We start from the raw sequence: 21,043 nt of genomic DNA on the forward strand, positions 1-21,043 counted from the left end.
GATCCATGATCTGCCTCATTCATTGACAATATAAAATACAAACCCCAACACTCATTATCTTCCACACTACATTCACCTGCACTTCTTAGTAAATACAGTCTTACTTAAAACTGAGTAAAGGATTTACAAATAAACCCTAAAATAAACTTACCTCCAGTAAATATCTCACGGAGTATGGCAGAAGATTCCTCACAGTGAGTGTGGGGTAAAGGTGGATAATGTAGGCAGGATCCCACTCCTCTTCATAGGGTGAAATAAAACTGAGTTCATCAGGTACAGCTGTTGAGCTGATGATCAGAGGCAGGAAATTTGACTCCACGGCTGGGCACTGCAACAAGCACTTCACTTCGGTGCTCCTGTGCAGCTCCTCCCTCCAGGCAATGTAGGTGGTGGACTCTCTGAACTGCCCCTCGAACACCCCCGTGGGCCGGACATACAGGTGACACCTGCAGGGAGAGGGCAGGAAACGGGACACAACAGGTTGGGATTGACAACTTCACCCACTTTAAAGTCACTGCTGACACTCTACAGTGCTTTTGCAGCACACTCACTACCCAATCACACAATCACAGAATCGAGCAGGTTGGATAAGACCTCTGAGATCATCAAGTCCAACCTGGGTCACCCTGGGAGCAGAGCCTGACCCTCCCTGGGTCTCCCCTTCTGTCAGGAAGCTGCAGAGAGTGATGAGGTCCCCCCTGAGCCTCCTCCTCCTCCCCAGGCTCAACAACCCCAGCTCCCTCAGCTGCTCCTCACAGCACTTGTGAAAAGGCAGCATTTTGGATTTGGTCAGAAAGAATTCCAAGTGCACATTTTGGTCAGGAAGATTTCCAAGCGCACATTAAAGCTCCCCCAGCAATGCTGTGTTTGCGCCTCAGAGATCAGCCCTGGAGAACAAGCAAAGCTTACGTGTAGGAATGCAAAGGAACATGGAATTCTTCCTCTGGCCTGGAGATGCCAATTTCCTCCAGCACCCTGGAGCCTTTAGCCAGTTTATAGATCGTAAATGGGATGGAGAAATGGTTCTTGATCTGGAATCAGAAGGCAGAGTTTTCATTGCATTTCTGCGGTACAAATTTCTAAAGGAAAAAGGTTGAATAACAAGAAGGAAAAACAGCAGTAGCAGATTTAACCAAACTCCTCTAGAAAACAGACTTTATGTGTCTTAAAACAAAATACAATTCTGAAGGAGACAATACACAAGCATAGGAGAAAACTCTTCATTTCAAGTCCCATGAACTGAAAAACATGCTTAAAATGCCAAGTTGCATAAAAAGTATCCTCGATGTTGAGGAGATTAGAAACCCAAAAGGAAAAGGAAAAGGAAATAGATTTTTTGTTTATCAGAAAGACACACACATACAGAATGCAGATCAAAATTCATGTAACAAATACAGCAAAACACTTAATAATTGGCCTTTGAGTAACTTCTTGGAAAAGTTCCTCAAAAAGACCTCAGAAAAGGCACTGAGGAAGAAAGGCCCAGTCACCCAGTGCAGAGCAGTGCTCTGGGCTCTGGGCTGGTTTTTACCTGCAGAGGGGAGCGCACAGTGATGACCTTGTTCCCTTCTGTGGCATCAATCTGCAGGATGATGGAGCTGGAGGGGCCAGCCAGGCTCCTGGTGTTGTACAGCCGCCGGCCCGGCTTGGCTACCGGAATGCTCAGGGCGTCTTTGTAGCCCTGCAGTTCTGAGCCACAAACACACCCCAAGAGCTCAGTTAGCCCAAACAGATCACACTGCCATTTCCCACTGCAACAGTTCCCTGCAGTTCAACAGCAACAGCCAGGATCAAAGCACTCCCTGGCAAAAGCACCTTCAATGGTACTTGAGTAGCACTGAAGGAAAGCTTTAAAGTGCAAAGACTCCTCAAGATTCTAACTTCAGATCCTGATTCACACACAGCCCAGGAAATACCCCAAGCAGTAAACAAAGGTATTCATTGGGTGAGTTACTGAAACGCAACACAGAACATGATCTTTGTATCAAGGCCAAGTACCTTCAGATGGGATGTGATGGAAAGGGAAAAACTCAGGAGATCATGTATTAGTAGCTGTTGTATCCCACTCCCTGGGGAGTGTTTTCTGGCAAAGCTAAAAACCAGAAACATAACTGCTCTGCGGTAGCTGGGTAACTACAGGAAGCCAAAGAGCAGTAAGAAAGTAGGAGAAATGAAGATCCTGTTTAACAGGAGCTGGAATGCACAGGGCTGTGTCCAGGGTCTAACACGATCTAGCCATGACTCCACCAGCATGTCCACTCCTCCAAAGGGGGAAGAAAAATTAGTGTTCTTTTTACTCTCTGGAAAACTGGAGAAAAGGAATTTTACATGCTTTTAAGAACTCCAGTAGCTGTTTTGAGGGGGGTTTTTTTAACTGACAACAGTATTCAAAAATGGTTCCAACCCCATGTACTGGCATGCCTTTCCCCCACACTGATTTGCCCCTGTTGATGTTGCCCCAAGCAGTGCTCCCCAGCACAGTACCTAAGTTCAGGGAGAAGAGGGTGCTCTCCTGTCGGTGCAGGGCAGATAATCTGCCTCGCTGGGGTGCCTCAAACGCAGAGTACTCCAGCTCCATGCTCTGACCAACCTCGATCTCCTTCGTGTTCTCTTTGCCAGTGGAACCAACTATCCGAAAACTGGAGCTGGGGAGCACTTTGAGAGACACCCCCAGGGCGTTTTTCACTATGAAAGGGGCTGTCTCCTTAAAGGAATAGTCAAACGTGGAGGCAGTCGCTTCAGAAAATGCCTGGAATTAACACCAAATAAAAACTGTCACACATACATAAATAGAACATATCCAGAAAGGCAGTTCCCAGCAACTAAAAAGATGGGAAAATTATATACATATAGCAAGACCTATGCTTTGTATAACAGTATTTCAGGGAAGTGAAGGTCACTTCCAGAGAACTTCATTTTATTCTGTGATTTGCAGTACACGTTGCTGCTACAATAAGCACTCCTGCTCCTCACAGGGCATTTTTCCAGTTCTTGGGTTGTAAGAGAAACGTAAGATCCGGTACAGAGAAGTCCCCAGGACATGGAACATGTACATGCTTCATATTCAATCACAACTTATGCTTACAAACAATCGCTTGGTTCCACAGAGCCATGAAAACTGACTGCCAGCAGAGACTTACAGTATTAGTAAGTACTTACAGAACTGCTGCAAAACTGCTTTTAATTTGGAATCAAAAAATAAACAGGCATAAGTCACATTTTGTAAAAATAGTTTGGTTTAGTAACCAAAATTTCTTCACCCTCTAAAAAGAGGAGGGAAAAGCAGCCTAGACCATGCATAAGCACACCTTCTATCACAAGAAAAATAAGGTATTTTTAACCCACTGGACATTCTACTCCTACAATTTTAAGGCCAATCCTAAAATGCCCACTTTCATTAAAGGAGAAAAACTGGAGAGGAAAGTAAATTTCGCTTTTAATATTTCAGAAAGAGTCTTGCAGGATATAGTTGTGTTTATTGGAGCGTTTCATTTTCATTTGCATGTATGACCCTTCCTTAAGTCCTGCATAAGCACATTTGTTGCTCTGACACAGAAGCTGCTTCTTCAGAAAGCTCAGCACCACCTTTTTCTCAATCCCAAAAGGGCTAATGCCAGTAAAACTCCTCAGCCCTTCCAGGTACGACCTGTCAGAGCTGCAGAACAGCCACTGGCCTGTGACTGGCAGCCAATAAAGTTCTTTTTTAAAGAAAAACCAGAACTTCCTACAGAACCCCACAATTCAGCCCGTTCTGCCCGTTGGAACTACCTTGGCCAGGTTACTGAAAACAGCCAGACAACACTTGGATATTGTGATGTTCATTGTGTCCTTGGAGGAGATGGTAACAGCAGTCTGGGGCTCAGGAAGAACGATGAAATCATCCCCAGGCATCAGACTTCTCTCCTGGACAGGGTTAGTCTTCATCTGAAAGAGAAAGTTCATTGGGCCTCTATGAACACAGAAGTTCCTTTCTCCTGTGTTAACACAGGAAAAAACTCGACCTACACTTGACAATTCACCAGAAAAAGTAAACCCTACTTTACTTGTAAAGCTCAAATGCCTTAAACAAACATGGAAATTTTATACCAACACTGAAGGCAAGTTGCTTTCTGTCCATGCACTGGACAATTAACATTATTCAGAAAAGCCTTAAGATGTCTAAAGATTGATTCTTTTTCCCCAAGTGAAACTGCACATCTCCCTCAAAGGAACAGCATTTAAAAGGTCAATGTTCTGCCACACAAAACTTTGAAGATATTTAAAAACAGCTGCCTGTTCAAACCATTTCACATATTTTTGAGTAGTTTACATACCTCCAGTTTCAAATTCCACTGCTTCTTTCCTCCTTCAATTCGCTCGATAAGTGGCTCCCACACTGCATAGGTTTCATTGTAATAATGAATCTAAAGACATAATCAAAATCAAATAAAAATAAAAAAAACAAGTTCCTTCCAATAGAAATAATTAGGTAAAACATTCATAAGAAAACAATTCATTTTGGAGGTTCTAGCATTAACTTTTAACAGCTTAAAAAATTAATACACAGAAATGTGATATATAATAAATTTTTACATCATTTTTGAAGAGTTCATTTTCTGGCTTGCTTTGAGAGCAACCAGACATCCTGGTAACACTACCATGAGGCTGCACACGTGGCTGTATGGAATTTTAACCTGCTGCCTCCATTAGACTGTATCACCTTGGAATGGTATCTCATTTTGAGAACAGAGTGTAGTTTCTATCTTACCAATGAACTCGGTGCGACACGAACAAGGAAAAGTGGGCAGCAATATGAATATTTAAGTAAGCCAAGCTCATTGTTCATACAGCAAAACTTGTACATGAAAAAACAGTAGAGAAACAGAGAGGGCCAGATTACTGCACACAGCCACTGCCATTAAAATCTACCACTGATTGCAAACTTCCTGTGAAAACCACGTGTTGCTTGGTCACACTTGCCTGACCGCTAAAGAGCTCCTAAGAGCATTACAATTTAAACCTGTTATTAATTTAGCACAGACCAAGTGTACTGAAAAGTTACTTGAACATCAGGAAGCATGCAGAAGAGTTTGAAACTGCTAACAGCTGGATCCCACGTACCTCCAGCGACGTGTCAGCAGTGACCTCCATCAGCGAGGACCAGTTTTTCAGGACCCCTGAGAAAGCAGATTCCACCAACAGCAAAGGGACGGTGCGATGTCCCAGCCCACACTCCAAGGTCATCTGCACTGATTTCACCACGATGTCAAACTTCTCCTGTTTCACAACTTGTTCACGGTCCTTGTAAGTTTCTGTTGCTTCTGTGGCTACATCAACACCGAGGAACCAAGCATTGCACTCATCCACAGGCTTCACCCGCCACAGATTCTCAGAAACTTCAGCTGCTCCTCTGGAATCCTCCTCTGGTGCCTTGGGTTTTATGGCAGCCATAATGGTAATGACAGTGTTCAGAATTATGGGCGAGATCTTGAGCAAAAGAAAAAAACCCTTTTATTAAAATATGAAGTCTATTATAAATGGAAGCAGCAAATATTACAGGCCCTCATAAGAGATGCAACTTAAATTCCAAGGAACAGAATCCATTCATGGACCTCCTCTTGTTTTCCTCTCCTACAAAACGTCCCAATTGCTTCCTCACAATCCCACAGGATCAAGAACTAAATTCTCAGACTGGAATTCACTGTTGCCAAGCTGTGGCACTGCCGGGACAGCAGCCAAGATCCACCTTTTCCCTACCACTCTGGAAAGCATTCTTTGGATTTTAAGGGCCCTGAGGTGTTCACAAAAGCCTGTTGGCAGAAGTCTGTACCCCCATAGTACAACTGTCAAAGGATTTCTGCCTCGGGAACAAGGGACTGACAGTTTTTAAGCCTTTTCCTACCACAAACACCTATTTGTGAACTTTTTACAGGAGAATCAGCAGCTCACATCCAGAAATAGCTTCACCAGAGACACAATTATTGGTTTACCTATTAAGAACAAGGTATTTCTCATGGTGTACCCTTCTGGAAATCATGTCTTATATTATCCATGTACTTGGGGGCTGTGCCTTCTTGTAAGACTGACAACAAAAATAATGGTGGTGGCAGCAGGGGGAAGGATTGTTTCAAAACTTGGGAAGAAAGTGGTGGGAGGAATCCTAAAATATGAAGTATTTAAATGAGGCCTTTTTGGTGAAGGGACTGTCAACACAAGGAACACATCATGACTTTTTCTACCACACAGAGCAGCTCTAAAAATGCTTATTTCTAGAATTAAACTAACGGGGAAAGTGCAAATTTTAACCACCAAAACCCGAGCTACAGTTTGAGAAACACGAGCTGTTCTTCCAAAGACAGTTTTAATGATCTTACCTTAATAATAAGTTCTTCTATTGTAACTGCCACAGTCTGCAATCCTGAGACATGCACCATATTTTCCATGACCAAGGAACAGGGTCGTAACACCTGAGTGAAAAACACCATTGGATTATTAAGGTGACTCCTGGAATCTTAAACTTTTCAAAAGGCCTTGTATTTTTTTTTTCATTCCATAGGCCCAGGGGATGCTGATCCCACAGGGTAACAACAAGGTTCAGAGCAGCAGTTTTTCATATACTGCCATATATTCCAGCATCCCAATTTGCACAACAGCAATTTTATCCTGGAAGGTTAAAAGATACTGAAATAAAAGTTTCTGATGTAATGCTTAAAAACCAGACAAAACCCGACACACAGACTGATTTTACAGTGAAAAAACCAGGGCTTTTCTTACAGTAGTAATATTCTTGTCTTGTTTTTCCTTGAGAAAGGCACAGGCCAACACCTTGAAGCCATTCACTTGAGCAGTCATCCTCTGTGCATCCCTTCCAGATGTCAGAGAAAAGTTACACTGGAAGGAAACTTTTAAGGCAGGAGCATCAGCATTGGTCAAATTAGCAACAAACACAACTTCTGGGTCCAGAATCACAGCTTGTACTGTCATATTTGGCCGTACAGGTGTTTCTGTGAAAACAAATTTAAAAAAAACCCCTTGAATATAAACGGTTTGGAAGCATTATCATGTACATAACACTGAAACCGTGCATGAAAATTGCTACCCAACTACAGAGGTAGAAATTTAACAAATAATGTCTCAGTTTTTATAGGAATATAGTGTGAAAATGAGAATCTGAGTGTTCAGAACTCAGCAGCAAACTGCTCAGTGCTGCAGAGGGACAGGATTAACTGTGTACACTGAAGTCAGCCTAAGCCCTGGCTCTACAAAGCCAAGCTGGAAATTGTTATTTTCTGGCTCAACACCTAAAGTGGCTCCCTTCTTTAGAGGGAACACTTACAAATCAAACCCAAATTATCCATACAGAATTTCTTGTCTGAATATGTTTGCTCTCCAAACAGAAGGAGAGAACCACATGATATTTCTCCCAGTTAAAAGCAAGACACTTTAGCCCAGTGATGGATCAGGTCCCTTTGGGAGGGCACTGCAGTGTGGTGGGAGCCTCCTGCACACCAGGACTGACTCCAGGAGTTACTCCTGCCCCACTCTTGCTGGAAATATCAGAATATCAGAGCTATGCCAGGGAACAGGAGCCAGTTTGAGGCTCAGGGCACTGCAGGAAAAGCAAAGGAAGCTGGACATGGTGGGTTGGCGCCAGAAACACGTGTGGCAGTCCTGACCATTCCTGGCAAGTGCTGTTTTCCTGGAGGGAGTATCAGCCCTCGGGCACTTCAACAAGGCAAGAGGAAAGCAAGTGAACTGCTGACATCACTAGGGCAGTTCATCAAACCTAAGGGTCACTCCTGGTGCTCTGCCAAGGTCCCCAAAAGGAAGGGAGGGCTGTTGGGAACCAGCCTGACAACACACCCCACAGGTGAGGTCTCACCACAGCTCAGACAAGCCCAGCAGTCACCTCACATCAACAAAATATTTTTAGGAGTGGTCTCTTGTTTCATCATGCTTTACCTTCAGTCTTCAACCAGAAAAGCAAATCAATCTACTGTGTCAGTGGCAAATTTACACATTTTGAAGAATAAATTCATTTCTCAAGTCTGATACCAAGATAGCCTCTCGGAAGCTTTTGGAGGAATTGTTTTCAGTGTGAAGTCTGCAAAGGAGGGGAATGGGGGTGGAGGTGGAAATTGGTTTTACAGACCTGTTTCTGGCTTGGATTTCCCAGAAGCAACTTGCTTTAATTGAAACTGTGCAGATCTTTCAGTTGAGGATGCTGGCATCGAGTTAATGAAAAAATCTGCTACTGTCAACAAAAACTCCATACTGGCACATATGTAGAGCTTGTCAAGGACTGCAACAACTTCAGTTCCATTTTTATCCTGCTTATACCTTATATCTATCATAGAACTGTCATGTGTGTCATCTTTCTTGTCTATCATTCTGGAAAACAAGTTTAGTAAGAAACATTTCAAACATGGATCTAGAAAAACAAGGATGCATAAGCGGTGCCATTTTTCCCCCCCCACAGTGTTTATAAATAAGAATTACTATACAAGCAATCAGTGTTTCTTCCAGAAATAAGAAGGTATAGACTTTTCTAAGAGAGGAGCAATTTCAATTTCAAATTAGTGCACTACACTTTTGGAATGTGCATGTGGCACACAAGGATCACAGCGGAGTTTCAGTGCACAGAACATTGGCTGGGTTCTCTCTACTCAGCTGTTCTACACCATTTACTGTAATATGTAAGACTCCCAATGTTATTTTTTTTTGGTTTGGAAAACATTGGAAATCAACATATAAAAGTAGAAACTTGCTTGACATGATTGAAATTTCACCATTCATTGCTCAATCACACAGTATGAGGGGCCACAGTGTGACAGCACGGATGGGTTTTGTCAATCCATGCGAAGCAAAGCACGGAAGAAGGGAACAATCTTCCTCCTGAGCTGGAGGCTTTCCATTGCTGGTGCATCCACACTTACCTTGCAGTCACATTCTGAATTCCCTCTCTCAGATCATCCAAGGTGCAGGCCTTGAGCTGAACTTTGACATCCATGGAGCCATCTGAGAACATGTCCCCAGCTGATGCCATGAGGAGCAGGCGCAGCTCTCCCAGGCGCAATCTGTCACTGTGCTCGGGGAGCTGAGCCCTCTGCACGGGGACACGGGAGGGTGGTGAGCACCCAGCACAGCAGGGAACACACCCCCCTGGGGCATTTGAGTTAGCCTGCTGCTGTCATCGGTCCTTCAACCGCCCAAATTAGCCCCAGAAATTCAGTGGGAAAGCAGAAGCAGCACGCTGAGCTGCAGTGAAGTTGTTTGTTCACCATAGTGCTGGCAGTTGTTCAGAATGCATGACTGTAGGATAACCCGTCTGAACTCCAAACCCCTCCCAGAGGACCCCTCCACTCCCATCACACTAACTCATTTGCAACACCTCAGTAATAAGTGGAAACCATATGAAGGCATTAGAATGAATGCCATCCCAGTGCCTTTCTTCCCTGTGATGCTGATTGCACAAGAGCTGTTTTAAAATTATACACAACTAACATTCACCAGATACAAAGACATACAAAGCAACCACCTTCACACCTGCACAAAGTGTATTAAGTCATAAAAATAAGGCCACATTTCACATCTTTCTCTTTTGTTTTCAGCACAGAAAAGATGCCCAGGATTGCTCACACCTGGGGATATGCAGGAGGAAAGCATGGGGCATTTACACCTTGGATCTGCTTACTAACCGTACAGGCACAGAACCAGCACCATGTGAGCCAGCAATTCCTGCTCTTCAGATGGTCATTTTCATTTTGGATAACTGGAATCAGAGTTTGAATGACCAAATCAAATGCTGGGTGGGTTTGGTTGGTTGGTTCAGTCATATTTTTCAGTGTGATTTTTGGAAATGCACCTATATTCTTCAACTTAAGGACATGCTCTGCTTAAGAAACCTCAAAGCTGCACAAGGCAAGTATTACAAAGCATTGCAAAGCCAACACAACTGATGAAACTTGGGTTTCCTGTCCTGAGTTCTGCCCATGTGAGATGCCCACCCCCCCTGTATGGGAACAGCTTGGTCACAAACCTGGTTCTTATCACTGTTGTAGAGAATTACGGAAAGTGACTCAAAATTGAAGTCAAATTTAAGGGTTGTGTAACATTCCACACAAGACTGAGCTGCAGAAACACTCTTTTGTTCAGAAGCCAGAAGAGGACCTGTCAGTGAAAAGAAGATATTTTTATATTTCTTCAGAACACTGGGTTTGGGGTATTTTTGCTGTCGGTTTGGGGGTTCTTTTGTTGGTTGGTTTGGTGTTTGGGTTTTTTTTTTAAGATCACAAAGTCACAAGAGGAAAAGCTCTAAATCCAGAAGACTCCTCAAGGCAATTCACACTTTTAATTCCTCAACATCACTTTGTTCTGTTCAGTACATGCTAAAATGACCTAGCACAGAGTGGTTTAAGAACCTTTCAAAAAGCTGCCATCAGTTTACTGCAGTTCTGCTTTCACTTCAGTGAAGAACTACACAAAGTACCAAATCTGCTCAAGGGGTTTGCACTGCTCTTCCTCCCTGCTCTTCTCAGGGCGTAGCAACTCAACTTTTAGTTAGACAGCAATTTTTTGACAGTGAGAATGTTGCGTTTTTGGCAAAGTGTTAGCAATATTTTATCCAGAGACATGCACTGTTTACATTGACACACTGTCTGAATACTCATATTATCCTCAGTTGTTATAACTGTGCTTTAACACTCTGGGGTAGGTGATTTGGCATTTTTCTTTTTTAACCACCTGCACCTTAGAAGAGTCATTGCTCTGGACTGAAGAATACCATCCTATAGGGGAAGAACCACAAAAAATATGCTACAAAAACTTCTGACCACCAAGAGCTCACATCCATGTATGTGCACACACCCCTGTTTATAACTGTTCACGTACACAGTACATCTGTAAGTGAAAAGAATTCACATGCACACATTCAAGTGCTTCAGATAAATGTGATGTTTGGAACATGCTCAGCCTTTTGAGTTAAACATACCAGATTCATGGGGAACTTTCTCTTTTTTAGGGATCTGTGTAAACTCGACGTTCTCCTGCACAGCAGTTGGTTGGGAAGAAGCCCCTCCGAGGTTTTCAAGTAAAATTTTCATGATAACAGTCAGATCATCTTCACTGAGTGCAATCTGTAAAGTGATAAACCACAAACTTCAGTTTTGGTGACAGAAATTATTTGCCCATCTTTCCTATCAAGCATAACATTGCTTGTTATGAACAGGAGTTACAAGAAATAAAACACTCCACATGATAACCCCTTTCCAGTCTTGTAAAGGATCTTTGCCTGCTAAAATTATGAGTAACTGATGAACATATGCACTTCTAACAACTCAGAAATCCCCCAACAGCACCAGATAACATCAAAGCCAAGGCTTGCATTGTCTACACTAAAGCAACTGTCCTTCAGGAGGCCTTCAAGGAGTTAATGAATGTGAATCCAATAATAAAATTACACAACTGTGAAAAACCCAAGCACTAATAAATGACAAAAAGCAGCCATTTAGGCCATAATACAGTGTTAGAAGTATTTTTTCTACATCTGGTTACTTTTGTTTGTCCTCCTTTTAAATCTCTTGAATCTCTGTGCTTCACCAGTGCTGTGTTTGGCCATAGCACAGGTACAGGAATGGCCCAGGGCTCAGGAACAATTATAAGGTGCCTCAGCTTGGTTTTACCCATTTAAACCCATATGGGCAATGTAGGAAAAGAAAAAGCAAAGCCCTCCCTCTGCAAAGATATCACCCATACTTCTAAATTGTTGTGTATTAGAGACAGCCTTTTCATTTCTATCAATCTAATAAACACTCAAATAACCTGAATGTTACAGGTGAAACGTGAAGACTTAAATCTGTTTTTTAAAAGCCAACTCAACAGGCAACCTCACTGATTTTACTGAGTATTGAGTCAAAGGACAGCTCCAACAGGAAAATAAAACTAGGCTTTACTCCATTTGCACACAGCTACACACAGCTGTTCATGAGGCAATATCAAAGCTCTAACACATCTATAAATGGACAATCAAGCTGCAAGTCTTTGGACATTCCTACAGGACACCCACTGAAATGAGTTCACAAGCTCTTTAATTAAGCTGGGTACTGAGCAGAAGTGACTTTTGATGTGGCTCTGACGTGGCCTGGTATTACCTGCATTGGTTTCAGGTCTCCTTTGATACCAATTGTTGGGCATTTATGATACCACGCTGCTGCTAAATTTCTCTGCACCAGCAAAGTCAAACTCACAGGACACAGAATTTCAGAGTCTGGCTGAGAATCTGTGGATATGATGCACCTGACAAAAGACAGGGAAACCCACAGAGGAAAAACATTCAGCAGTTGCAGAATCCCAAATATCATAGCAATCTAGCAGAATATGGGCATAATTATTAATTTTAAAATCAGTATATGTGCTCACATGTGCTTACACCCAGGGATGCATTTGAGATGAACTCAGTTACTGTCCTGACATTCCCTTCTCTCCAAGAAGTTTCAGAGACTGTGTCCCTCTGAAAACACTCCTAAACTTGGCTTGGGGAGGTTTTTTTGTTCATTATAGTATGGTTTCATTGCTTATCATCTTTAAATCACAGAAAAATGCTGACTATGGAACATGAACAGGTTTTCTTTACGAACACCTTTCAACTCCGAGCAAAACTCCACATATACCTTGATAACTTCAAATGAGTCAGCTGCACATCCATGCTGTCAATGACTGGAGGAAGAGGAGATTCATCTGAAGGTACCAGCTTGAACTCATTCTGCACTCTGATTAAGCCAAGGTCAGCCACCAAAGCGTTGTGTGAAGCTGCAGATTCAGGAATAACGATAACTGGAGCTTTCAGGTTGACATCCATGGAGAGGCGGAAGCTCTTCCTGGCAAAGTCCTTCATGCTGGAAGCTGCCATTTCTGCTGCCTGGGCAGTGACTGCAGTCAGGGCTTCCTGGGCTGTCTGGAAGTTGTTCAGGAAGTTCTGTGCAGGGGGAGTGGAAAAAAGTAAGACTGCCATGAAAAAAAATGACTTCCTCTCAAACAAAGGCAAAATATAAAATCAAGACAAAACGTACAGCTGGGGTGTAAATATGAAACTCCTCAATTAACCACACAGGTTTCAAAAGACAAAAAGGTTCAAATCATGCACAAGCTAAGACACTGCTTGATTATTTATTTTTAAGATACTATTAAAGCTATCAACTGCACTCATTATTTGTTTTGTCATCCTTCTCCTTATTTGTCACTCTTCTAAAAAGCACTTCTAAAAACCACTTCTGCAGCAAAATACTTGCCTGTGCCAGTACACCAGCTCACCACAAGGGAGAGGCGATTACACTGAATTTTATTAAAAAACTTGTAAAGTCAAGAAAGGAACCTGAACTGCTGTCTTACCAAGAGAGACATAAAGAACTTGTGGAGGTAAATGATTTGGATGCAGCCCACTTTGAGAGACATCTTCCCATCCACCCTCGACATGTCAGCGTAGGCTTCCCCTGCAGTGGCGTCTGGGTACAGGGACACGTGAAATCTGAACACTTCATCTCCCATTATGGACACAGCCTGCAAGAGAAGGTCCGTGCAGTTAACACTGCCAGGAGTCATCTGAAGCAAGAAATGTTTCCCCAAGAAGAGCAACTGCAACTTCTCAGCAGTACCTGGGCACAGGCAATGCCAGGCAGAAAGGAAACAGAATCACCCCTTTTACTGAATGTCCCTTCTCACTTGGTTATCCACAGCCCAATTTATATTTAACCTATGCTACTCACAATTCAACACAGCACTGCAAATGTGGTTAAATAGAGCTAAATATTAAATGGAAGAATATTTTGCTTCCCTGAGATAAAGGATATTAACCAATAAAATTTTGCTTAGTGTTTGGTGCATCACACCACACTTGGGATTCCACAACACAGCAAATAAACTACAGTGCTGTCACTATAAATCACTGAAACAACTGGGTCTTTGTTTGTTTGCCATCTGCACAATACATCACCTTTTTATGGACTGTTTTGGGATCAACATTTGTAATTACAATGTCCTCAAGCCTGGAGAACACTTTAATCTTTTTAGGCTTCATAGTTACAGATGCATCCATTCCTGATTGGAGACAAAAGAAGGAAAACAATAAAATGCACTCCAACAAATATCTAAATAAACACTTCTGCTGAAAACAACCCCCATTAATTATTACTGAGTATAAAGAATAAAAATAGTTCAGAATCCAGCCTTCTACTGTATAAGAACCAGTGCTAAGCCTGGGACAGAAGTCAGGACATTAATACACGTGACAAATTTGCCAACACAAACTGCCCCTAAGACTGGAGTAAAAATTCCCAACACTGCTTAGGATTTTGCTATTAAAAATGCAAGTTTGTGTTATTTATTACACAGTGCCTTGATTTCTTTTAATTTTACTCCACTATTTTAAAAATCACCTCCTTTTTCCGAGTCAAACATTCCCTTTCCTTGCAGGTTATTTCACACAACCAAACTATACCCAAACACACACTGCAAAGACATGTGCAGTGCACACAGGCCTTTCAGAAGTGAATGGAGAGAAACTACATATTTCATCTGATATTTAACTAAACTTCACCCACTATTTAAATTAAAAACCCCTTACCTTGTATTCTGATGTCTGCAATCCTACAGGTCTGATCACACACAGCGATGCTGAATGCATTGAGCTTTGCAGTGAGTTTTAATTCACAGATATCATTGTGGGTTGCATCACCAGACACTGGATAGGACACACAAGAGACATACAAGAACTTCATTATAAGCCCATTGTTTAAAACACAGATTATTTGTTTGTACACATATGAACTGTTCAAAAAGCAACCTCTTTTTTGAAGTAAAGTCCCCTAAAAGTCTAGATCATCGATAAGTCGGGATACGAAGTAAGTCTTTTATTAACACAGTTTTCTTCTGGCACATGAACAGCCACCAGCACAGGCAAAAAGCCACCCAGACGCCATCCTTTCTCCTCACTGGTACCCAGTGTTCCCAGCAGGGTGCTGAACACAGTGTTTGAACTATTTGAAGCAGTATTTGAAGTATTTGAAGCAGTATTTGAAACACCACCTCCCATGAGAAGTGTTCCTTTCTGGAACAAGGAGCAAGGCCAGTTGAGGCAAAAGGGCTGAGAAAGGTTTCTACAGAAACACAAATTGTAGCAGCCAACCACTGTAAACTCAGTCCCAACAGCCTGAGGATTAGAAAACCTTGAATTCCACAAACACCACCACAAACAAGAGAATGAACCACACAGGACCTGACAAAACATTAAGGAGCTCCCATGCAAACACTCTGCTACTTCAAGGTTACAAACACTAGGGATCAAAATAAACACCCCACCCTTCAGTTCAGAACTTCTCTTGGCTTCCCCAGAAGGTTTATTTTCAGCAAGGAAAGCACCCTTTGGAGCCTTCAGATTGGAAAGGTACCTGGTTGTGACACTGAATCTTTGGCAAGGCTGCTCATGGCAACATCCTTTATTCAAATTTAATTATAAAAATCAGACCACCACCTAGGGAAAAGTTAACTCTGAGTAAGGAGAATTTGTAAAATTAAGCAACAGCAAAAATATCTGGCTTTTTTTTTTTTTTTTTAAGATTATTTTCTCCCCACTTCCGGTTGTTCATGCTTCGTTCTTCCACCACAAAGCCTGCAGTGCTGCCACCTGAAATGCATCCTTTGAGAGTGAAGATGAGATGCTGCCATCAACACAAGCACTTTCTAGTACCACATTACCTGGTCTAAGAGCACTTCCTGTGTCCTGTTCTTTTGTTTGAGGCTTGTGGTCTGATGATTTATCAGCACTGGGAAGACCACCTGATGGAACACTGAAGGTGAGAAAACTCAAGATGGAAAGCAAAGCCTCTGTGTGAAGTACTATATCCAAAGATGAAAAGATGACCTGAAATGAGGGCAAGGAGACAAAGGAATATTGGTTTTAGTGGCAGTTTCTTGCATAACAACTCAGTTACTGCCACAGAATCGAGAAAAAAAAAGTGTCTTGCTCAATTTGACAAGTTTCTGACCCTTCCATCTCCTCCAATTTACCACCAAAACAGCCCCAGAACAGCTGAGGGAGCTGTGGAAGGGAAGTTTAAAAACGGCTGCAGAGGAACTGAGCCAGTCCAAAAGCTGATGCTTCACGTGCTTCTGGTTTTCCAGCAGTTCTCAGTTCTGCTGCATTTCTGTGTGGGCTGCTGAGCACTTTGGTTGACAGCTTCAGCCCCATGTTTTAGTAGATGTGATACAACAACAAAACCAAACCAAACCAAAAAACCCCCAAACCAAACAAAACCAACCAACCAAAAAAACCACAGACACAAAAAACCAAACCAAACCTACAACCAAAACCCACCCCCTTCAAGATCCAGAATTTGCAATCAGAACAGAAAACACATGAGCAGCAGCTCCTCTTGCCAGTGTAACTTAGCACAACCTGCTATCAGGCAGCCAACTCTCCCCAGCCCAAAGCAGCCCCTGGTAAATGCTGCTTTTACAGCTTCTTGTTTAAAAAAATAAATACACTAAATACTTCTGCAAAAAAAAAAAAAATTCCACCTGGATTTCCCTTTGAAGTAGTTAAATATAAATCAGTATTTATATTTGTTACCATTTGAGAAGCTTAAAAAAAACCTAAAGCCATCCAGTGCTTACATTGATGTTCTGCTTGGTGTTTTTGTAAGTTGTAACAAAGTCTGGCCCATCAGGATCAGCCTAAAGGGAAAGGAAAAAAAAAAAAGGACACAGTCAGTCTCTGCTGAGTTAATCAATAATTAATAATAGGTGAAATAAAAGAAGGAAATGAAATGCTAAGTTGGAGAATAGGTATTTGGGAGAAAGTCTGGTTAAGTTTTAGATACAAACCCTACAAGGTAAGTTTGGAAAGCCTTATTTTACTCCCCATGTAATTTTAGTGAAAAGGTACTGAAACCTTAATGTATTCCATTTTCAGAAGGTGCTCATCTGTCTCACTTGAAGAATTAATAATGCAAAGAGGTTCTCCTTTTGAGTCTGCAAACAAAGAAATAAAGATGTAAAATATCTCCACTCACAAGCTTTACTCCACCTATGGAATATCCCTATGCTGATTCTCAGTTATATCCTAATTATATACTATTCTTGCTGAAAGAGTGAAAGTAAACAGCTGTTTGCACTGGGAAGCTGCATTACCTTGTGAAATATATTTTTATTTTAAATTAAACAAGTAATAATTAACTTATCTCGGTCCTTACAAAAAAGATTCAAAATTGGAAAGTTCTTTGCGTTCCTGTAATTAGTTTTGCATTCCTATCTTCAGGTTTTTACATTCAAAATCTTGCTTTTCTACTTGGAATACGTGGCTATTTCAGTTATTACCTCACCATCAGTTTTAGTTTAGTTTAGTTTTAGAATGGGTCACACAGCACCGACCCAGCAGCTCAACCCCCTCAACAGTCACAACTTTTGTCAGCAATGACCACTCCTACTCAGAGTAGGCAACTCCCTCACAAACATTAACTCCAACTGACTCTTGGCAGCTGCAGCAAAACTTGGTGTCAGGTAAAGCAAATTAATTCCCTCTAAATGACACTGGACAGCCCCATTAAGTCAATTTGGAGTGTAACTTCCTGCCCCTTTCCCCCCCCTCTAGTTATTGGTTTGGAGGATATTATTCTCTTGCAACAAGAGCTGATTGCCCTCACACTGCTGGCTGTGCACCACTTTTCTGGAGGACTTACCCTTTATCTCGGTGCATCTCATGGCAATTTTTTTCAGATATGCCGCTGCAGTCAGTTCATGGTTTCTGACTTTGGTTTCAGTTCCAAGCTGTAGCACAGTCAGGATATGTAATGGGTATCTCTCCTCCTGAACCTGCTTCATCAAGGTCACTACAACCTGGAAGATGGCAAGGGCAGTTCAGGGGTTCAGTGAGGCTGTCCACACGTGGCAGGCATTGTCTCCTCAGCTGAACCTCAACAGTGACATTCATCTCCACATTCTGCATTTTTACAAAGACCCTACCAGACCAGTTTGCTCAAGATTTCCCCTGGCCCCACCCCTGTTCCTCTTGTTTTCATTTGTTGTTAAGTTTAATTGTTAAAATGGACTTTACAGCCCTCTACTTCTAAGAACCAGACTTGAGTACTGGGTTGAGGAACAATAATTTGTGCAGATGGACACGTACCTCTTTGATTTCAAAATTAAGCAGCACATTGATTACATCTTCAGTCAGTGTCTCTTTTCTCTTTTCAGACAGCATTCCTTCTGCACCACTCTTACCCTGTACCAAAACTGATCTCTCCATTTCTTTGGATTTACCTGAAACATTCAATAAACTGGTTAACTTTGGAAATGGCCACCATTTTTTTAGCTCAAGAAAAAACATCCAACTCTTTCATCCATTCAGAAGGCTCACATTCACCTAAGATAAGCTGGCAACATGTACCCAAGGAGAGCATGAAAAGGAAATAAAAACATGTTCTGGCAACAAGACAACTCTGACATCTCAGTACCTTGCTAGTTCCTTGACAACTCAGCCAACACAACCACCACATTTTGTCTGTACTGTTTCCAATTTTTTGAAGTCTCAAAGTATGAGCACTGTCCTTGCAGAATTAAAGAGTTCCTCGCTTGCACACCTCTCAGATCTAAACTTGTTTTCCAGATAAGAAATGCCTTTCCTTACTCCTGAAACCCAACACACTTAGTATTCAGGACCAATTCCAGCTCTGACCTTCCTTTTGCAGGACTGATTTGGCATCAGTTTGTTCTTCTGCTTCACCAAGGTTTTCTGTCAACACTCTGAGAAAGACATTCAGATCCTCTTGACTTAACACGACCTACAAAGCAGCAGATCACAGTTCTCAGGAAAAAGACATTGTTCCTTAAACCTATCACCTGCTAAAAAGCAGAACAACGATTCCTGACAAGAAGAGTGCCTTTTTTACAAGTATTTTGTCAGCAGAATCATCCCTTGAATAACACAATTAAATTCTTCCTACCATTTATTGTTACACTATTAGGAGATTAAAGGTTATGACTTCCAAAGCTGAACCCGTGTACATTGCAGCCTTTAACACATCTATGTTTTTAATATTTTCCTGTTAATGATATGCTATTTAATATTTTAATTCCAGTTTCACCCAGGACATACCAGTTATTGTCTTTCACAGTACATAAAATGCCACAGAAAACAACCATCTTGAGTCTTTCAGGGGTGATGGGAAGGTATGAAGCTGCAGATACTAAGGCAAATATTTGCATTAATTTAAATTTAGTTGGTCCTGTCTCATTGCAAGGAATTAACTCCTTGACATCCTCTTCTTATTTCTCTTTTCAGTCCTTTTTCTCTCAGGTTATTAAATGCACACAGCAGTTTGGCTGTTCTATTTGATGCTTTCAAGCCTCTACATTGATACAGGTGGGGTCAAATCCTGTTATATCACTGAAATCACTCCACATCTACTAAAACTTTGAAACTTATTGCCCCTTTGAGTCCAGAATTCTAACACAAGGGTTAGTCCCACATTAAGCATTTCCCCACCTTTTCACAGGACTCACATTCATTGTGTCCAGGTAGCCCGTGACCTGCAGCACAGGCAGTTTGTGAAACCAAGCTGCAGACAGATTTCTCTTCACTGACAGGCTTAAATTAATAGGGTGAAGAATCTGAATATCTGGATGTGATGAATCTGCCTCCACAGTGGTCCTTGAAACACAGGGGGGAAAAGAAAACAACACACACAGTTGGGAAGTTAGAAGTTCAGTCGTGTTAAATTTACTTTGTAAAATCTCAGTCTCAGATGTGATACCTCTTTAGGCTTAAAGAGTTTCCTGAGCAGAGCAGTTTCTAATTTTGCTACTGAATTGCCCTAAAGTAAGAGCATTCTAACAGCAATTATTTGACACTAGCATCGACCACAGTTTCTAAGCAAGTAAATTAATATCCTATAGAATATTAATATTAGCAATTAGTGAAGGCATTATTTAGTGAAGCCACTGTACCTGGACATCTTCAGCTTTGTCAGCTGCACATCCATTTTGTCAATGACTGGAGGCAGGGAGCTGCCTTCTGCAGACACCAAGCTGAACTGGTTCTGCACCCTGATCAAGCCCAGGTCTATCACTATGGCCCTGGGGGACACTGAGGACTGGGGGATGACGATAACTGGTGCTTTCAGGTGAATGTCCATGGCCAGGCGAAAACTCCTCTGAGCCAGGTCCTTCACACTGGTGGCAGCCTTTTCTGCAGCCTGGGCTGTGGCAGCACTCAGAGCCTCCTTGGCTGTCTGGAAGTTGTTCAAGAAGGTCTAGAAAAAGCAGTTGAAGTAGAAATGTCTGTAAGCAGTTTTTTAATCTAGGTTACTTTCTTGTTTTACCACATCACCCATGACCACCATCAGCCATCAACTATTCTGCCTACTGTGTGGAACTTCCCTTGGGGAGAGACAACTTGGTGCCTTCTGTCATGACCTCTAATTGAGAGCCACTAACCACTACAACTCACTTACTTTAAACTCATCTTCACTTTTTCTTCCTTCCTTAGCTACAGGATTCTTGGCTCATTAGCTTTTAGGGACAGTTAATTGTTAAAGGCCCTCTTGCCCTCAGTGAATCCTAATTCCTGTTCAAGTCAGTACTGAAGGAGGCAAAGCCCCCTGGTGCTGTACTGAAAAAGCCAACATTGGGGTTCTTCAGTGTACAAACATTTAAACTGGTGATTCTGCAGGTGTCATCACATCTAACCCTGCAGAAAGATTTGCCTCTGATGTTACCTCAGATAGCTTTGCAATGACCTCAGGATCTTGCCAGGGCGGCGAGGGCAGCAAACACAAAACCCCCAAAGCACCTTAACTCACCAAACTTTCCTTTTTGCAAAGCTGAGGGTGGGAGGGACCCACTTGCACTGACTGGTTTTTCTCAAACTGTAACCAGTGAAAGCTTACTGAGCAAAGGTTTTGAATGGCTCACATGAAAAATTAAGCCCATTCCTTCTCTTTCAGAAACTGAAGCTGCCACTTGTACTGAGGGCACAAACATCGAGACCAATGTGAGAATATTGCAGAAACACAGG

General features: G+C 42.1%; 1 protein-coding gene across 2 annotated transcripts in view; it reads right to left on the reverse strand.

The window, feature by feature from the left end:
- The window catches only part of VPS13C (vacuolar protein sorting 13 homolog C), a 72,796-nt gene that overhangs the window by 24,802 nt on the left and 26,951 nt on the right, over positions 1–21,043 (reverse strand). For both annotated transcript variants that reach the window (XM_027901493.1, XM_027901492.1), the window contains 26 exons: positions 19,975–20,279; positions 19,531–19,678; positions 18,704–18,809; positions 18,155–18,288; positions 17,709–17,865; positions 16,922–17,001; positions 16,645–16,704; positions 15,727–15,892; positions 14,597–14,713; positions 13,967–14,070; positions 13,366–13,533; positions 12,648–12,952; positions 12,129–12,273; positions 10,970–11,114; positions 10,019–10,149; positions 8,916–9,085; positions 8,132–8,370; positions 6,754–6,983; positions 6,354–6,446; positions 5,101–5,466; positions 4,314–4,403; positions 3,769–3,924; positions 2,485–2,749; positions 1,532–1,689; positions 910–1,031; positions 152–446 (listed from right to left, as the gene is read on the reverse strand). In XM_027901493.1, the coding sequence (XP_027757294.1) occupies positions 152–446; positions 910–1,031; positions 1,532–1,689; positions 2,485–2,749; positions 3,769–3,924; positions 4,314–4,403; positions 5,101–5,466; positions 6,354–6,446; positions 6,754–6,983; positions 8,132–8,370; positions 8,916–9,085; positions 10,019–10,149; positions 10,970–11,114; positions 12,129–12,273; positions 12,648–12,952; positions 13,366–13,533; positions 13,967–14,070; positions 14,597–14,713; positions 15,727–15,892; positions 16,645–16,704; positions 16,922–17,001; positions 17,709–17,865; positions 18,155–18,288; positions 18,704–18,809; positions 19,531–19,678; positions 19,975–20,279 (4,455 nt within the window). The remainder of the gene's footprint in view (positions 1–151; positions 447–909; positions 1,032–1,531; positions 1,690–2,484; positions 2,750–3,768; positions 3,925–4,313; positions 4,404–5,100; positions 5,467–6,353; positions 6,447–6,753; positions 6,984–8,131; positions 8,371–8,915; positions 9,086–10,018; positions 10,150–10,969; positions 11,115–12,128; positions 12,274–12,647; positions 12,953–13,365; positions 13,534–13,966; positions 14,071–14,596; positions 14,714–15,726; positions 15,893–16,644; positions 16,705–16,921; positions 17,002–17,708; positions 17,866–18,154; positions 18,289–18,703; positions 18,810–19,530; positions 19,679–19,974; positions 20,280–21,043) is intronic.

Source organism: Empidonax traillii, unplaced genomic scaffold (assembly GCF_003031625.1).
Source record: "Empidonax traillii isolate 1590-97213 ecotype Southwest subspecies unplaced genomic scaffold, ASM303162v1 scaffold790:size373772, whole genome shotgun sequence".
Lineage (NCBI taxonomy): Eukaryota > Metazoa > Chordata > Aves > Passeriformes > Tyrannidae > Empidonax > Empidonax traillii.